Raw genomic sequence first — 17,110 nt, 5'->3', positions numbered from 1 at the left:
TCATGTGTGCGTGTGTATGTATATGTGTGTGTGTGTATATATATTATATATATTATATATCCATATATATATATATATATATATATATATGGAAGCTTCCTCATTCTTTGTTTCTCCACTCATTTATTCAGGTTTTTCCCCTTTAATTTGTCACCCTTCAATGGATAATATTGCAATTTCCCCCTTTAATCTACTCTCAATAACCTATGACAAAGTGAAACATGTTTTTGCAAATGTATTCAAAATCAAAAACTATAATTGTTTATTTACATAAGTATTCAGACCCTTTGCTGTGGCACACCAAATTGTGGTCAAGTACATCCTGTTTGCTTTAATTATCCTTTAGATGCGTCTATAACTTAATTGGACTTGACCTGTGGCAAATTGAATTGATTGGACATAGTTTACAAAGGTGCACACCTGTGTATATAAGGTCCCACACTGCATGTCAGGACTAAAATAAAATAAACCATGGAACTCTGTAGGCCTCTGTAATAAAATTGTGGAGAGGCATAGATCAAGGCAAGGATATGAACCTATTTCTAAAGCTTTGAGTGTTTCTAGGAGCACAGTGGCTTTAATTGTGGAATGAGAGAAGTTGAGAACCACCAGGACTGTTCTAAGAGTTAGCCGTCCAGCCAAACTGAGTAACTGGGCAAGAAGGGCCTTGGTCAGGGAGATGATCAAGAACCCAACGGTCACTCTAACAGAGCTTCGGAAGTCTTCTGCAAAGATGGGAGAACCTGCAGGAAGGACGACCATCTCGGCAGCAGTCCATCAATTAGGCCTTTATAGTAGAGTGGCTAGACAGAAGCCACTTGAGTAAAAGGAATATGACGGCATTCAAACCAAAAGGAAAAATATTAGCATAATCTGAAATAAAGTTATATTTAGTACTTTAATAATCCTTTGCATTTGATGTCTGCCTGAAGTCTGTGACCCATGGACATCCCCAGACACTGAATATCCTCCCTGGTGCTGTGCCAGGCCTGTAGCCTTCAGTTCCTGTATGGTTCTGGGGTGTTTTGCCTCCAGTCTTGCCTTCAGCAAGTGAATGCATGTTCAGTTGGATTCAGGATAACTGATTGACTTGACCAGTCAAGAACATTCCACCTCTTGGTCCTTGGTTGCTTTATCAGCATAACATTACATTAGTAATTTTGCAGATGCCCTTATCCAGAGTGATGTACATTAAAAGTGCAAATCAGAACAAGGGACAAGTGTGTTGAAGACCCTAGAGGAAAGTACAGTTCCAAGCCCTAGAGTGATCACATAGATAAAACTTGGAAGCCTTGAAGAATTAATCAATTGTCCAAGTAGCATACTACGGTTTGCGGCTAGGATACCCTGAATGTTTGCAGTCATTTTCCTCCTGTAAGTTAAGGTGCCATTTGCAGGTACATTATCAATTAAGACAAGTTTCAGTGGCAGCGTACATGTTCAAGCCATAACATTACCTACACCATGGGGGGTCTCTTTGGATTATCAGCGGTTAATTTATTTCTCCACAGTCTTCTTTCCATTACGTTGGTATAGGTTAATGGTGTCATCCATGTGACTTGGCCCAGAAGCTTTAAATTTTTTTAAAAAGTCTGGCCTGGTCATTCAGCTCAATCTTGAGGCTCAATGGTTTGCACGTTGTAGGGAACACTCTATAGTAGGTCTATAGTAGCCATTAGCCTACAAAATGTTGTTCAGTGGGCACATAGAGGTTAATTACAGTGGTAGGCCTACGTTCTGTATTGTTAAGCACATCAACTTGATTTTGAAAGTACACAATTTTATTTGCAGCAGTATGGAAACCTTTAATCCCTCAGTATTCTTAGCGCCTCAAATAATTATAATGACCATATAATGCTAAATTATGTTGAGTGTATTTAGAGCACTGTGTGGACTCTGTTAATTGCTATTTTCTTAACATTATGGACGGAATTATGAAGGCAAAATTCTGCGTGGATTTCAGTAGCCTGTTTTAACACCGAGAAGCAGTCTTGTCCGTTCATTCTGTGCAGGTCAGACTTTTTGCGAGTAGTAGAGGTGTCATTTTTTATTCAATTTAACTAAATAAAAGGATAAACTAGCGAATGCATTCTCATTAATTGCAACACTTTTATTCGCTACTCCCGTTTGAAAAGCCAACGCCCACAACGCTAATAATGGATGCAACACTTCACTTGATGCATATTTAACTTTGGGCAGATTTAGTTTTATGGGAGTATTTTTAACATGACCTCATGTGACCAGACCCAGCTTTTTTTTTTTGATGAACAAGCCAGTGTGCTCAGCATACAGGACGTGGAGGCTGTATTATATTTACAATATGACATATTTTACATTGTTCACTTTGAAGGGCGGCCTACGCGTTAGTTCTTATTGGCTGTGGGATCAGCAGCCAGCCGTGGGGGAGCCGTGTGTTTACTACGACAGAGAGAAGAGGGGGAAAGAGAGAGAGGGAGGGAGGGAGAGAGAGAGAGCGAGGGCGAGCGAGCGAGCAGGGAGAGAGACAAAACTTTTCAGTGGGTTATTAAAGAGCGAGAGGAAGCGTGCGCTGGAGCGGCGACCATGCAGGTAAACGCGTTAATTGAAATGGTCCTAATTAGCTATATAGCCTGCATGCTTGCCTCCTTGCTGACGAAACAATATTGGTTCCAGATTAATTACGTGATCGTGTGCGACTAACGTTGCGTATTTGATTGTTTCGTATGGATGGCATATTATTTTGCAGGTTCAATTGAGTAACGTGGCTTTATTTTCTTAGAATTTGTGCCTTTAAAATCTCAAACTTTTCCGTGTCCATCGTCCTCTGCCCCCACCATCCCTTTCGTCGTTGGGTTTGCTATGCATGCCGACTGTTTTCATAGCGTCGTGCTCTTATTTTGCCATTAATTAGTACATTAATCGAATAAAAACACACTCGAAAGTGTCATAAATGTAATATAATGGGTTTGAGGAGAGATGGATCATTAAATGGCTAATGCAGGGGGATGTGTGTGGCTGGAAAAGGGTGGCGAGTGTGGTGGTTTTTTCTTTCAAAAACACATCTGTAAAAGGAGCCCTAATTAATTACATGGAGCCTGAGCGACTAAAGGCCTCCGTCTCCGATACCCAAGCAGCGGTCGGTGTAAAATGGTTTCAGTGCCTGAATGCACGCAAACTGCGGGTAGCAGAAAAACGCGAGACCGAGGTCTTGGAGGAAAGCGTATAAGCATAACGTTTTTCTCGGACGTGCATTCTCTTCTATCATTTAACTTTGTCTACAGTACTCTGTCGTCATTTTATGTGTTACTGGGCAGACTGTTTTTCAAACGGAAGTTAAGTGTTGAAGATTATCTAGCACCGTGCTAATTCTGACACAGATCCCAAATTTGGTTCTGTGTTGTCTTTTGTTTAATGTTATATTCTTTGCAAATAAATCGCAAAACGGAGTTATTTAAGGTATCTAACGTTAGCTAGCTGGCATGCCATTAGTTACGTTTGTTCGCTAATTGTTCTGTTGCGATATCCATAGCTATTCGGTAATTTATTGCAAGCTGTTGTCGATTTCGTGTCGGCGATTTAGGTTGGTAGCTAGCTAGCTAATTGATCAACCCAGTCCGCTAAATCGTGTTGGTTAATTGGCAAAGCAGAGTGTATTTTTTGTTAATTTAACAGTGGAGATACGGTTTATAAGATATTGTTGATGTTCATTTTTTATATTTGAAAAACCAGACGTCCAAGTAACAACTTTGATTGTGACATAAGAAATGTCGCTTGCTACAGAATCGCTATTAGCTAGCACACTAATTGGGTGCCAGCCAGCCTTTCTGTCAGCCATAACGCTGAATAACTCGGGACTGAGCATTAGGGTCTGATCGCTACAGTTTGATTACGTGCATGCCTTTCCTTTATCTCAAATCTATAAGAGTAGTGGTGCGTTGTTGGCTTTATAGTCACTGTCGTTTATGTAAATTTGTTTATAATCATTTCCGAAAATTGGAGAGATGTCTGCCTTTTATTTTCCTTTTTTAATACAGCGCGTATTTTGTGTTTGAATTTTTAATCAATAATGATGTTATTTGTATTGTGTAGTCCAAATAATAATTACTTGTTAAAATGTTCACTTATCAAGTCTTTCAAATCTGAAAATTGCAATAATTGACGTTTGTTTCAGAGGCCTGGGCTCAGCTTGCAGTTACTAAATGTATTAAATGTCAGGCTGATTAAAAGTATAATTAAATTATTATATTAAACAAAAATAAATAGCGTTTTGGTTAATAGGTCCGTACCATCTCAGTGGAGGTCAGAAAGAAAATAAAGGTTGTTGACCTATTGTTTTTGGCATAGCAATAATAAACTGCCCAGGAATACCCATACAGTGCATCAATTGTCTATGCTGAAATGTAGCTAACTCTCAAGGCAGATGAGTTTGACACATTGGTCCAGATTTGACTTTTAGATCGATGGTTGGTTTATACCTAAGAAGGGAGAGAATGTTTTTGCCATGTCAGTGGCAGTGCTAATACTGCTTTGGTTAGTGTATGGAAATCAACAAATTTTAACTTTCTTTTGAGCCACATTTTTAGACATGGCTGTCAAAATCATTCCGGACTGCTTGTGGAAGTCAATTACACAAGTTGTTGAGCTGGAGGACATAGTCTGTTAACAGTACACCCCCCCCCCCCCCCCCCCCCCCCGCTGTGGGATATGAGTGCTATGGATAATTACATTGATACAAATTACACTTTGGCTGAATGTATTGTCATCTGGCATCACTGCACTCTACAAAAAACTTTCATCTTCAGTTTCAACAATAAATAGTAAGCACAGTCAAGTGCAGGCACACAACTTCATTCTTTCTGATTTATGTCAGACACGACTGACTCGAATGACACATGCCATTCTGGGCGCTGGTCATTCTGGTCATGGCCTAATATTGATATGAAGGGCAGTGAAATATAATGTATGGCAGACTGACCCTGCAACATTGACACACCAAGTCATACTATTGCATGTTTTGATCGGATGAGTTACTCAGTGATACGTTTTCTCACATGGTACTTCAGTCCTCCACCAGCTAGAGGTCATGATAGCCTCTTAGTCAAGCCACTTCTCAAAAAACTCCCATTTGCACCTCCTAAATAATTTCCTAAATAATTAAGCCCTTTTGCTACAGTAGGGGTGGGCTGTAGCGTAGTGGTTAAGGTAAATAACTGGGACACGCAAGGTCGGTGGTTCTAATCCCGGTGTAGCCACAATAAGATCCGCATAGCCGTCGGGCCCTTGAGCAAGGCCCTTAACCCTGCATTGCTCCAGGGGAGGATTGTCTCCTGCTCAGTCTAATCAACTCACTCTGGATAAGAGCATCTGCCAAATGCCATTAATGTAATATAATGTAAGCACAGATTATGATTGACAATCATATTTACAAGCGATATGTTAAATTCAGTTCCGTTACTGACTTTTAACAGTATTTTTAAATGTTGTAGAGGGGCAAATAATAATAAAAAGATTCAACAAATGAACTAATCATGGTCTTCAAACAAGAATCAGGTGTCTTAGTGCTGGGCTAAAACAGAACCCTTAATATGGATGCATTTTTTACTACAGTGATACTCAGTCCTGGTCCTGGAGAGCCACAGAGTCTGCTAGTTTTTTTTTTCCCCTTAAGATCAGTGACTGATTCAGACCCAAGAAACTAAGTGATCTTAATGAACTGTGTTTAATCAACTTCTTTAACTTATCAATTGCTATGCTATTCAAGTGCTGAGTAACAACAAAAGCCAGCAGACCCTGTGACTCTCCAGGGCTGGGAGTGAGGACCACTAGCTCAAAGGCATGGTTTTCGTGGCATTTAACTAACTTCTATGAATGTTCACTTTCCTTCCTGACTCTCCCCATATTAGATCAATACATTGTGTCAAGTGTCTCAGCTAGAAACTGCATTTTCTGATTAGTGTCCTGACTGTCATTGGAGCGCCTATGGGGACCCCTGGAGGATAACGATTGAAATACAAGTTTAAATCCCTGCAGGTCACATGGTGGTAAAAAACTGGTGGCCCAAGGTATAATGTAATCAGTGTGCATGTTTGTGGTTGATGTTGTTAACTGACTGTTTCTCTGTCTCAGGAGGAGTCCGGAGAGACTGTTTGCCGAGACAGCATTGTGCTGGTGTGGCCATGCCCGCTGTGTCAACAAGAGAGACCAGACAGAGAAATACTCGCTCAGCACCTGACCGAAAAACATAGTGTATTGCCTGCCTGTCTGGACAGACTGTTGGACACTGTGAGTGTGTTTATGTGCATGTGCATGCGTGGGTGCATGCCTGTGTGCTTGCATGAGCATGTGCATGCAATAAATACCTTTATTGCTGGAGCTGTTGGAAAGTTTCTTAGATTGTTGCTATTACTATTTAAGGATGCAATTTTTACTGTATTTCCTTGGTTCAGGCCACCCCAGTAAAAGCTGTATGTGGAGACAGGGCAGAGAACGGCAAAACTCAACGTGACTCCGGTAAGCAGAGCCCAGTTTCCCATGAGTCAAGTCTAACCTGTAATCTGTCCATTTGGGTCAACTCAGTCAATATCTGTTCTCTGTGCAAAAGTGGGCTGAGGCAATTTCTCTCAAAGCATTTATCATTAGACTTGATTTTTTATCCCTCCCCCAAAAAAAAAAAAATGTGACAATAACACCAGGTTAATGGCCCTTTAGTGAATGCAAGCTTAGAGAGAATCTGTTAACTGTACTTGTTTTCCCATCAAGTTGTGTGAAACCCCGTTCTCTCCTTCTTCCAGGAGACACTCACTCCTCTCAGCAGATGCCTTCTGAAACAAATGGGGCCCTCTCTGACCTATCGGAGAGCATCTTTAACACCACTGGAGCCGAGCAGGACACAGCCACCACACTCATGCTGAGGTCAGAGGTCAAAGTTCATTCCTGCCCTGAAGAGGAGATTCAGGATGAGGGAGAGCGAAAGCAGGGGCTGGGCAGAGACCATGAAGAAGCAGATCAGGTATCAAGTCAACTTCCAGGATCAACCACGACAGCAACCCAAAAGGTGTCTCTTCAGCATACTGCCACTAAGGACAGTGGCAATGATGGTACAGCAAACAGCACTAGCACCAGCAAAACGCAAGCTGATCCAGCACTTGAGAAATTTCTCGACCCAACCCGTCCTTTTAAGTGCAATGCGTGTCTGGAGTCATTTACTTCCAAAAGTGCCCTCAGTGTCCATTACAGCTCTGCATCCCATCTGCATCGAATGAGAACCGGTTCTTCAATGCAGGGTGATGAAAAGGAAACGGCCTCCTCAACCACCTCAGCCCCTGCACCATATTTGTCACGCCCCTTTTTCTCCAACAAGCCCTACCAGTGTGCTGTGTGTCGTGTGTCTTACAACCACGCGTTCACACTAGAGAGTCACTTGAAGTCTGTTCTGCATCAGACTCGCAGCAGGAACACTGTTAATTCCACCAGCAGTGCAACTGGGAGCTCTGGTAAGAAAGGGAGTGTTAATGTGGGAAATAACGCAAGCGCAGCCATAACCTCAGGCTCAAGTAGCACCACGCAGCCTGGTGGGGCTGCCATCCCCTTGCCCACCGGCAATGGCGGCAGTCAAGGGAGCCTGACTTTGTTGTCGGGGCCAACCAAAGATGGAGAGCAAAGTGCACTTGCTGTGTCTTCAGCCTGCTCCCCTTCAGCCTCCGGCCTGTCTCTGCTCTCTTCCCCCGTGGCCTCTGCTCAGGCCGTGTCTGCCTTCCTCACTCTGCTCACATCCTCCGGCTCGCCCTCACTGCCCCCCTCTGTTCAGCCCTCTCTTCTGTCGACCGGTGTCGGCGGCACACATGGCATGGCTGTCCCACAGCTGGAGCTCATAGCCCAGCAGCAACTTCTCCTGCCCCTCTTTCTAAATGGGCTGCAGGCCCAGAACCAGGGATCCAACCCCGAGTCTGCCAGCACCGTCCTGACCCAGGCCGTCCCACTGATGGGTCTCAGCACTGCTCAGCAGGCTCTCCTGGCCCAGAGGCTCAGTGCAGCCCAGAGCCAGGTTCCTTGGCTGGCGGCTGGACTCCCAGAAGCAATGCACACCTGCACAGCTGAGAAGGAGAAAGGGGAGCGCAGTGGTGAAGTGGAAAGTGTGAAAAAGGAGCCTGATGAGGAGGAAGTAGAGGAGGAGGGGGAGGGAAGGGATCAGGTGAGGCAAGACGGAGAACAAGCACTGAAACTAAAATCTGAAGCTGTGGAGGACTTGCTAATGAGAGGGGAAGCTGCTGAGGAATCGAATGAGACAGTGCTAAACTGCACGTTAAAGAGTGAAAAGAAACAGTCCAATGGAGATTCTGTGGGAGCTCAGGGCAAAGAGGAAAGTGGGAAAGACAGTCCAATGGAGGGGACTGACTGTGCGGTTCAGGGAGAGAAAATGAGCCATTCTTCTGAAACGTGCGATGTGGTAGGTGAACTTGACGCCAGTGGGTCACCAGTGTCTGGTGAAGCCACATCGGTCATTGGCACTGGCTCCATAAGCAGCAGCCCTCAGCCCCATTCTGATCCCAGCCATACCGATGATTCAAAAATGGCCACAAATAGCATTGCTGTCATGCTCGGTCCCACGCAACCATGCCCCTTAAACTCTAATCCCAGTATAAATCCTAATGGCTCCTTACCTGCAGGTGCAAAAGTGAAAAGCCTGAGTCACACTTCCGCTCCCCCTGTATTGTCAGAATTCCAGTCGCAGGTGTTGTGGGCATTTCTGGAGTCGCGCAGCGAGGCAGATGCTGCTGACCCACCGCAGGATGACTATGGAGCGCTGGGAAGGGAGGTGGGCCTAAGTGGGCAGCAGGTACGGAGGTGGCTGGAGGACGCACGGAGAGAGCACAGAGAGAGACCGAGAGGTGCCACATGCAAGATGTTAACCAAGAAGACAGAAGGGGATGGAGTTACGCAAGAGGATGAGATGGAGGAAGACGTGCTCACCATAGTGGAGGCGGAGGAAGGGGAGCACCCAGAAGCCAGCGAGAGATACGCCATTGATTTGTCCCATGGTGGAGGGAGAAGGAAAGGAAGGGACCTGGTGAAAGTGAGCCCCGGGGAGCCCTGTCTGACCTCAGATTCAGACAATGAAGGTGATGGGTTCTACACCTCCGTCATTGTGACAGATGAAGAGAACCTGAGTGGCCCTACGACAGAGGAGCTGGGCACCTCTGCAAGCGAGGTGGTGTCTGGCGAACAGGAGGAGAAGGGCAGGGGAGGGAAGGTGCTCCGCTCCTCCACTGTGTTTCTCTCGGATGCTGAGGACACAGAGGAGGAGGAGGAGGAGGCTGGCAGTGGGATCCAGAGGGTGAGGAAGAGGAAGAGGAACAGGGAACTGGAACAGGAAGAGGTGGATGTGAAGAAGGAGAGACAAGACCCCGATGTGGATTTGGAGCTGGAGGCTCAGGGCGACCCCCCTGTGCCCATTTCTGTTGACCAACAGAGTCTTCCCAACATCCTGCACCCTCTCCCTCTGTCCATCTCTCTGACTCCCTTTGCCACTCAGTTCATTAACCCATATGTTCTCTCTATACCTCCATCTGCCATTGGGCTGGGGATAGCTGAAGGGGACCGGGATAGGGGAAGAGTTTCTACCTTCCCAAACACCGCTGCCATCTTCCCAGACACCCACAGCACGCCACCCCCTGCCTCCCACATGTCCCCCGTCCAGTCCCTGTCTAATGGTGGCATCTGTGAGTCTGCCCTAGATCTCAGCATGGGGAAAAAACACAGCTCCACTTCCACCTCCTCTTTTACTGCTTCCACAAGAGGCAGGGCAAAGGTGCAGGCCGAAACCATAGCAGAAGGCCTCGGGCTGAGGCCTACAGCTCTCGGGGTCCCTGGGGCAGGCGGGCTCATCGTGGTCCGGGTGAAGCCAGACGGTGCCCTTGCCATCCCTACCCCAAATGCCAGCAATAACAACACCCGGACCAGCACTGTCTACATAAGGGCAGCAGAGCGTGTCAGTGCCTCATTGGTGGAGAGGGAGCGAGAGAAACAGCAGGAGAGGGAGAGAGAGAGGGATAGAGTGAGAGAAAGGGAGAAGGAGCGAGAGAAAGAGCCAAAGCCCACCAAGGCACGACGGTTCAGGGACATGAGGCGCTCCAGGACCATTATCCAGACGGAGCAGCTGGATGTGCTCTATGGCTGCTACTTCAAAGATCCCAACCCTGGGAAGCATGAGTTTCAGCAGATCTCAGAGTGGGTTCACCTCCCTAAGAAGGTGGTACAGATTTGGTTCCAGAACATGCGAGCTCGGGAACGGAAGGGGGAAGTCCGCTTCATAAGTGACGGTACACTGGCTGCAATGGGGAAACCGCTTATCAAGTTCACTTGGCCCCTGACGCTGCCAATCTTCTCTAGCAGCCCCAGCCCAAACTCCAGCCCCCTCAGCAGCAGTGGAACCACTGGGGACTCAGCTGGAGCCAGTCCCAAGGCTGTAGCCCCAAAGACAAAGCCAGAGGCGGAGCAAGGCAAGGAGAAAGAAGAGGGACGGCCGAGGGAGAGTGGTGCTGGCATCTCTCGAATGTCGAATCCCAAGCCCAAACCAGAGACACCAAGCCCAGGAGGGCCAGCCAGACCAGTCAGCAAAGCTATGACCGCCACCCCTGAGGTCCCTGTTGTTATGAAGACTCGCTTGCCTTCCCCTTCTTCTTGCTCATCACAGAAACGAAAGCGTGCAGGAGATGAAAAAGCAAGGACGGATGAGGAAGATGACTCTGGGGGCAGAGAAACTGTGGCGCCTAGCGTCACAACCCGCACGGTGCCGAAGTTATCCTCCACATCCTCCAACAAGCCTCTCTCCCCAGGCTCTCATAAGCGGAATGGTTTGAATGACTGGACACCCAAAGGCTCCTTCAAGATCAACACTTTGTCCAGAGAGCAGCTAGGTCTCTCAACACCCCAACCTTCTGGTACAACCACTCCCTCCTCCAGTGCCAAATCTAGCCCCCAGGATGGGGTCTGCCAGCACCATTCCTCGAGCCCTCGTCGGCCACGGACGCACCTGACATCCTTGCAGGTGTCCATCATGCAGTCGTGCTATGAGACATGCCCTCACCCCAATGCGCTGGAGTGTGAGACAATAGGGACGGAGCTGGGACTGCCTCTCAAAGTAGTACAGATCTGGTTCCAGAACACCCGTGCAAAGGAGAAGCGCTGGCGCCTGCAGCAGCAGAAGCAGGTGAGGCAGATAGGGTCAAAGATGGAGCCTCAGTTTACATCTGTGCTCCATTAGTTTCCTTCTGCATCCATACAGTTCAGCAATGTGGATTAAATTTGGTTTATTCAATCTCTGGCAGAAAATGTAGTTTAACGAATACCATAGAGCCACTTGAACAAATTTTATCCCTTAAATACAGGACAGTATGTAGTGCAGTAGTATGTATGTTAAAGCCTGACATCAACAATTATGTTGTTCTGTATTGGGGCAGGCATCTTCCCTCAATAGAAAAAAATGTGGCCTAAAATGGACTGCCCCAGAATGGCAGATGAATTGCACATGCACTTTAATGTTGTACAAGGGTGTGCGTCAATTACAATATTCCATATTGAAGAGTGTCTCGTTTCTCCCCTCAGTCTCCTGGTACAACGGACTCCAAGAAAGTTGACACCAGCTCGGGCAGCTTTCTGCTCTACAGTGCCCTCCGAGCCAATCGTCCCATCTTACCAAAACCGGTTCAGCTGACGGTCCTTGAGCCCTCCACACCCCCAGCTGGTGGACAACCGGCAAGCCGCGAGACGCTGAGGGGCCGATGTGATGCCTGCGCTGTTACGTTTGAGTCCAGAGCTGCAGGGAGGACCCACGTATTCTCCCCTCGTCACCTGGCCACACTGAGATCCACTAACTTTGGCCATCCGCCCTCGCTCGTCAACAGCGGTTCTGCCACTGGGTCCAGTGCAGGCTCGGGAGTGACAACACAGTCTTCCCCCAGTGCAGCCAGCAGCGCCAGCTAAAAGCTCATATCCAGAGATGCTGGCATTGACACTGGGCGCTTTGGGCTCTTCGCTTTCAATGGACACAAAGGTTTCTGAGTTGCAATCTCTTAAGCAGACATTCTTTTACCAGTGTCTGGGTGAGGCTATAAGCCTCTCTTATCTTCTGACCTTTTCTCCATTTTATTTTTCGTTAGGCATCAGGTGGACTGTGTCTGTAGAAGCTTTTATTTTGGCGCTGGATGGGGCCCATTTTACACTTGACAAGACTGCTTCACTAACAGTAATAAAGACTGAGAGAGAACAAGACTAGAATTAAATGCTTGGACCTTTTTCTCATTCTGGCCATGGTAGTGGTTGTCTTTTCCTTTTTGTCTTCAACCAGCAGTCTCTTTGCCCTGGGCCCTGGGCCATAAGCGAGCTTCCTTATATTAGTATCTTCCCTAATGATCTCCACTCCTCCAAAAGAGACTTCATGAGAAACTGATAGTAATCACCTCCACCAACGCAGGTGAATCTTCTGTTTTGGGTCAAATGTGGGTGATCTATTCCTGGACCCAGTCTCCTTTCCTCACAACATCAGAAGCAGACCCAAGACAATCTGGAAAAATGCTAACTGGACCCCACCCCTACTGCTTGCTTGACAGTTAGTGGACTGCAGACAGAGAAATAAAAAGGGCCTCTGTTCTGAAATTGATGAATTGCTACAGGAACAGGTTTTAGTTTGGTTGAATGGTATAAATCAAAAGGGATAACTGGTTGCTTGGTGCAAAAGGGTACCCTTTCAAAGCTGTTTTGGTGGTGGTGGGTGGGCTGGGGTTGTTATGCACTATAGAATATGAATACATTGATTAACGGACTTGGGGGATGGACAGGTGAATTGTTTGAATCAAAACAACGGAGAAGAAATGTCCAGAACTGGGCCTTTAACCAAAATGTGGCAAACACTTTTTTTCTCTGCACAGGCTCAGTCTGAAAGACAATCTCAGAGAGAGGAGCTAAGAGGGAAAGGGGTGAGACTGAAAGATGCAGAGGCCCCAATTCCCACTGCACATCTGATCGATTCACTAAATATGACCTTTGTGCACAAAATACAGATCCATGTTGAACAGATTAGGTGCTGGAATTAAATACACATACACTCAGCGAGCACTTTATTAGGTATTTATTAGACCCATTTTTTTGTTTTTTTACTTATTGGTCTTCGGCTGCCTATCCACTCAGAGGTTTGATGCGTTGTGTGTTCAGAGATGCTCTTCTGCACTGTTGTAATGCATGGTTATTTGCGTTACTGTCACCTTCCTATCAGCTTTGACCAGTCTGGCCATTCTCCTCAGAATTCTCAGCATGTTTTTGCCCGCAGAACTGCTACTCACTGGATGTTTTTAGTTTTTCACACCATTCTCTGCAAATTCTAGAGACTGTTGTACGTGAAAATCACAGGAGATCAGCAGTTTCTGAGATACTCAAACTGTCCTGTCTGGCACCAACAATCATCCCATGGTAAAAGTCACTTAGATCACATTTCTTCCCCATTCTAACACTTGGTCTGGACAACAGTCTGCATGCTTTTATGCATTTAGTTGCTGCCACATGATTGGCTGATTAAATATTTGCATTAACAAGCTGATGTACAGGTCTACCTAATAAATTGCTCACTGAGTGTATGTTCTGTGATGTCAGCCTAAATAAAAGTTTATATTAGTTTTTGTCCTTTCTGTTCCCCCAGTAATTTGTGGACAGGAGTCTGTGCTGCACATTGTAAGCCTGCACTAGACACGACTGTCGCACAGTGGGACACTCATTTTATTTTTTTTCAATCTGAATTTTAAGCAACTAGGGGGAGACATCAGCAATATTGTGGTGCCTGAACTTAAATGGCTTTTTAAAATGAAATCATGTGAATTATTTGAAAAGGGAAAAAGGAAATTATTTGCTTAAAAATATTTTGTGGACATTTTACAAGACTGTATTTGCTAAATTTGTGACCTGTTCACACTGTACAGGATTGTTTTGTTTTATCCAGATCATTCATGCCAAGACTTTGCATTTCCATTTTCATTTGACAGTGCATTGGTTTTGTGTCCTGATTTGTGCTTATGTTTGTGTGAAAGTATTTATGTATTTAACTGGTATTGGCTTTATGGTCCACCCCTGGTTGCGAAACCCGCAAACCGTATGGAATATCACACATAGCACTTTGCTGACCGGATTGCAACTGTCTACCTAACTGTCAATTGGTCAGGACTTGGTCAGCCCAGTTTTACTTAAGTCTTTCCTTGTTTGTCTGTTATTTTCTTTCTATCATCCAAACCTAAAATGTAAACTTCAAATTTAATCTTTTGCCCAATGACACAACCCAAAATGACCTATAATAAAAAAAACTCAAAAATGTAATGTAAACCAAGAAATGAATTGGTGAGATAGAGTTCAGTGAAGCACTTTCTTTCTTTGCTTGTTTAATGAGATGAGTTGTGCAAGGTTGAAACAAAAGGAGTGGAGCACAGAGGAGAGGATGTGCATTAGGTTAGCTAGCTGAGTGAACCGTGTGCGCTTGTGGTGAAGGGTACGGAGAGGTGCCCTTTGGTGGAATCAAGAGATACTAAAGATATTTTTGCTTTTTTCTTTTGGTTTAAAAGTTGTATATTATTGTTATTAATACTGTTGTTACTATTAATGAAAAAGCAAACCTGAAAGTTAAAACTAAAAAATATATTATGAGAAGTGTTATTCCAAAGTTGTTTTTTCAATTTGCTTTCTGTCATTAAATTTTTTTACCAAAAACAATTGGGGAGAGAGATTATGAGAAAGAGAAATTATGTTTTTAATGTGTGTACTGCAAATACATTTCTACAGCTTGACAGTTTGAGCCAGTCCAGGATTTCATTCATGAGCTACAGTTTGATGCATTTGACTCTGCCAAGCTGTTTGTCACCCTTTTTCAAAACCATAAACCACAGATATGCTAAATTGGTTTGAGTTAAAGGTTTGATTCACATATTAATGATATTTTGTCTAATATCCTTCTATCTGTCAGTCACTATGTACAGGGGATGGTAGCTCATGTGAAAAAAAAATCAAGACTGGGGCTATACTGAAGGAATGAGCTTATGGTGGTGTACTGTCCAGGACAGATTTGAGCAATGAAGGTCTATATATTTTTTAATTCTTTTCCAATGTCACTTGATTGTTATCACTATTATAATAACTGTACTACTTATTTTACTGTTATCTGCTGTTATTATCATCACTGCCACAATTGCTGCAGTTTATTCTGTGGTAATTCCAATCTTGCACAAGATGGCATGCATGTGAGAATTCACAATAATGATGACAGTGTTGGCAATATCTGAAACAGTATGGCTATTGATTAAGCTTCTTTTTCCTCACTTGTAAACTTTATTTAGTGTTTTATCTCCATTATGTTTTCTGGTTTCAGAGAAATTAATAAAACCTGTAACTTTTTTGAAAAAAAGAAAAAAAAGAAAAAAAAAAAGATTTGTTTACCATTTTGTTTCTGCCTGTTTTTCAATTCAATTCCCAACATGGGAGTAATACCAATTAGCTACACAGATCTCACATAGCATAAGGCAACACAAATTAGCACACATGGAAATAGACTGCTTAGATATCCTAGAACATAAATCTGAGGGACCTGCTATAGCAACATATTTAACACAGAACATAGTTCACATACAGCAGGGAACCAGCTTGAATGGTAAATGGTCTGCATTTATATAGTGCCTTTATCCAAAGTGCTGTATAATTCATGATTCTCATTCACCCATTCACACACACATTCACACTCCAATGGCGATTGGCTGGCATGCAAGGAGTCAGCCGACTGCCAGACTTTTTTTTTTTTTTGCCTCAAGATAACATTGCCCTGAATGTATCTTTATTTCTTTTTAATAAAGCTCTGAAGTAGTTTGACTGTCAAAACTCAAGTCAAATGTGAATGTGAAGTTGGTTAGTGTGGAACGGTTCACTCTAGTAGAGTCTTGGCTTACTGTGCAATGATCCTAGGTACTCTGTGAGTGCAAATTGTAAATTGTAAGGGCATGTTCCATCCTCTGGGAAATCAGCACAGTGCTCACTCATTGGCATGGGGTGCACCGTAATGTTAACCCCCCAGGGGTCAGGCATATTGACATAGACCTATCGCCAAGGCCACTCTGGGACATGCCTCAGGGTCCCTGAGCTCAGACAGTGCAGATCCTCTGTTATTAAACTCATCTGGGGCACCTTGCCTGTCAAAATTCCTGTCTTGCATGCTGTCCACGCAGGAATGCCTGTCAGCCGGCCCAGGATAACTAGTCTCGGAAACAAGGTGTACTCCGTCGTCCTGCTCCACTGCAGCATATGGAAATATGGAATATCATCTCCTTGAGGAGTGTTATCAGTGCCTTCAGGCATCTCCTGATTCTGAGCTTGGGGCAGCTTCAGGGATAGGGTGGTGGGCCTTGGTGGCTGTGTCCCATGGAGAATGTGCACATATTAGCCACATGATATACTCCAGCATCGCTCCCATCCACCAGAGACGTCAGACAGTAGCTTACCTCAAACAGGTGTTGCACCACCTGATACAGCCCCTTGAAAACCGGCACTAGTTTTGTTGACCTGACCTGGGGTGGGGCAGTTGCCTTTTTGAGCATTGTGGCTAGCTGCTAAACATTCCAGTTTATGGTCCCAGACATTGTTGAGTGGCAGCAGGAGGTCCAGTGGGGTTTTCAAGCCTCTCTCATTGAGTACGAAAGCTGACTATCACTTGTGCTAGCACGGGGAGCAGTATGTAGTGTGAAGGACAGGTGTGGGAGGTATTTATCCCAGGACTGGTGCAAGCAATGAAAAAGTCAAATTGCTGCCAGGCCCCTGTTCACCCTCTCTGTCATATTTGTTTGTGGGTTGTAAGCAGCAGTGAGGTGATGTTCTGTTCCAAGCCAGGGAATCAAACCCATGGCTGACAAAAAGCATTCCCCTGTTGGAGATGAAGTACTTTGAGGTCCCATGGCGTGCCACAATGTCCTTCATGAACATGTCGGCTGTGATGTTAGCCTCTCTAATGGTGCCAACCTCCACCCACTTTGTGAAATAATCCACAAAAACTAAAAGATTTCCCCGTGCCATGCTTGGTAGAGGGCCCACAAAATCCACTCCTGTGTATTCCCAG

The 17,110-nt window shown here is 45.0% G+C and overlaps 1 protein-coding gene across 1 annotated transcript; it reads left to right on the top strand.

Moving 5' to 3' along the window:
* Positions 1 to 2,462: 2,462 nt before the first annotated feature.
* Positions 2,463 to 15,728, top strand: LOC133137441 (zinc finger homeobox protein 3-like). Its single transcript, XM_061255725.1, has 5 exons — positions 2,463 to 2,568; positions 6,106 to 6,261; positions 6,426 to 6,489; positions 6,771 to 11,188; positions 11,584 to 15,728. Exons 1-5 carry the CDS (start codon positions 2,563 to 2,565, stop codon positions 11,959 to 11,961), a joined length of 5,022 nt encoding a protein of 1,673 aa, XP_061111709.1. The 5' UTR covers positions 2,463 to 2,562; the 3' UTR covers positions 11,962 to 15,728.
* The last annotated feature ends 1,382 nt before the right edge of the window (positions 15,729 to 17,110 follow it).

Source organism: Conger conger, chromosome 9 (genome assembly GCF_963514075.1).
Source record: "Conger conger chromosome 9, fConCon1.1, whole genome shotgun sequence".
Taxonomy (NCBI): domain Eukaryota; kingdom Metazoa; phylum Chordata; class Actinopteri; order Anguilliformes; family Congridae; genus Conger; species Conger conger.
Note: the sequence above shows the minus strand (reverse complement) of the source record. Positions and strands in the feature narration are given on the sequence as shown.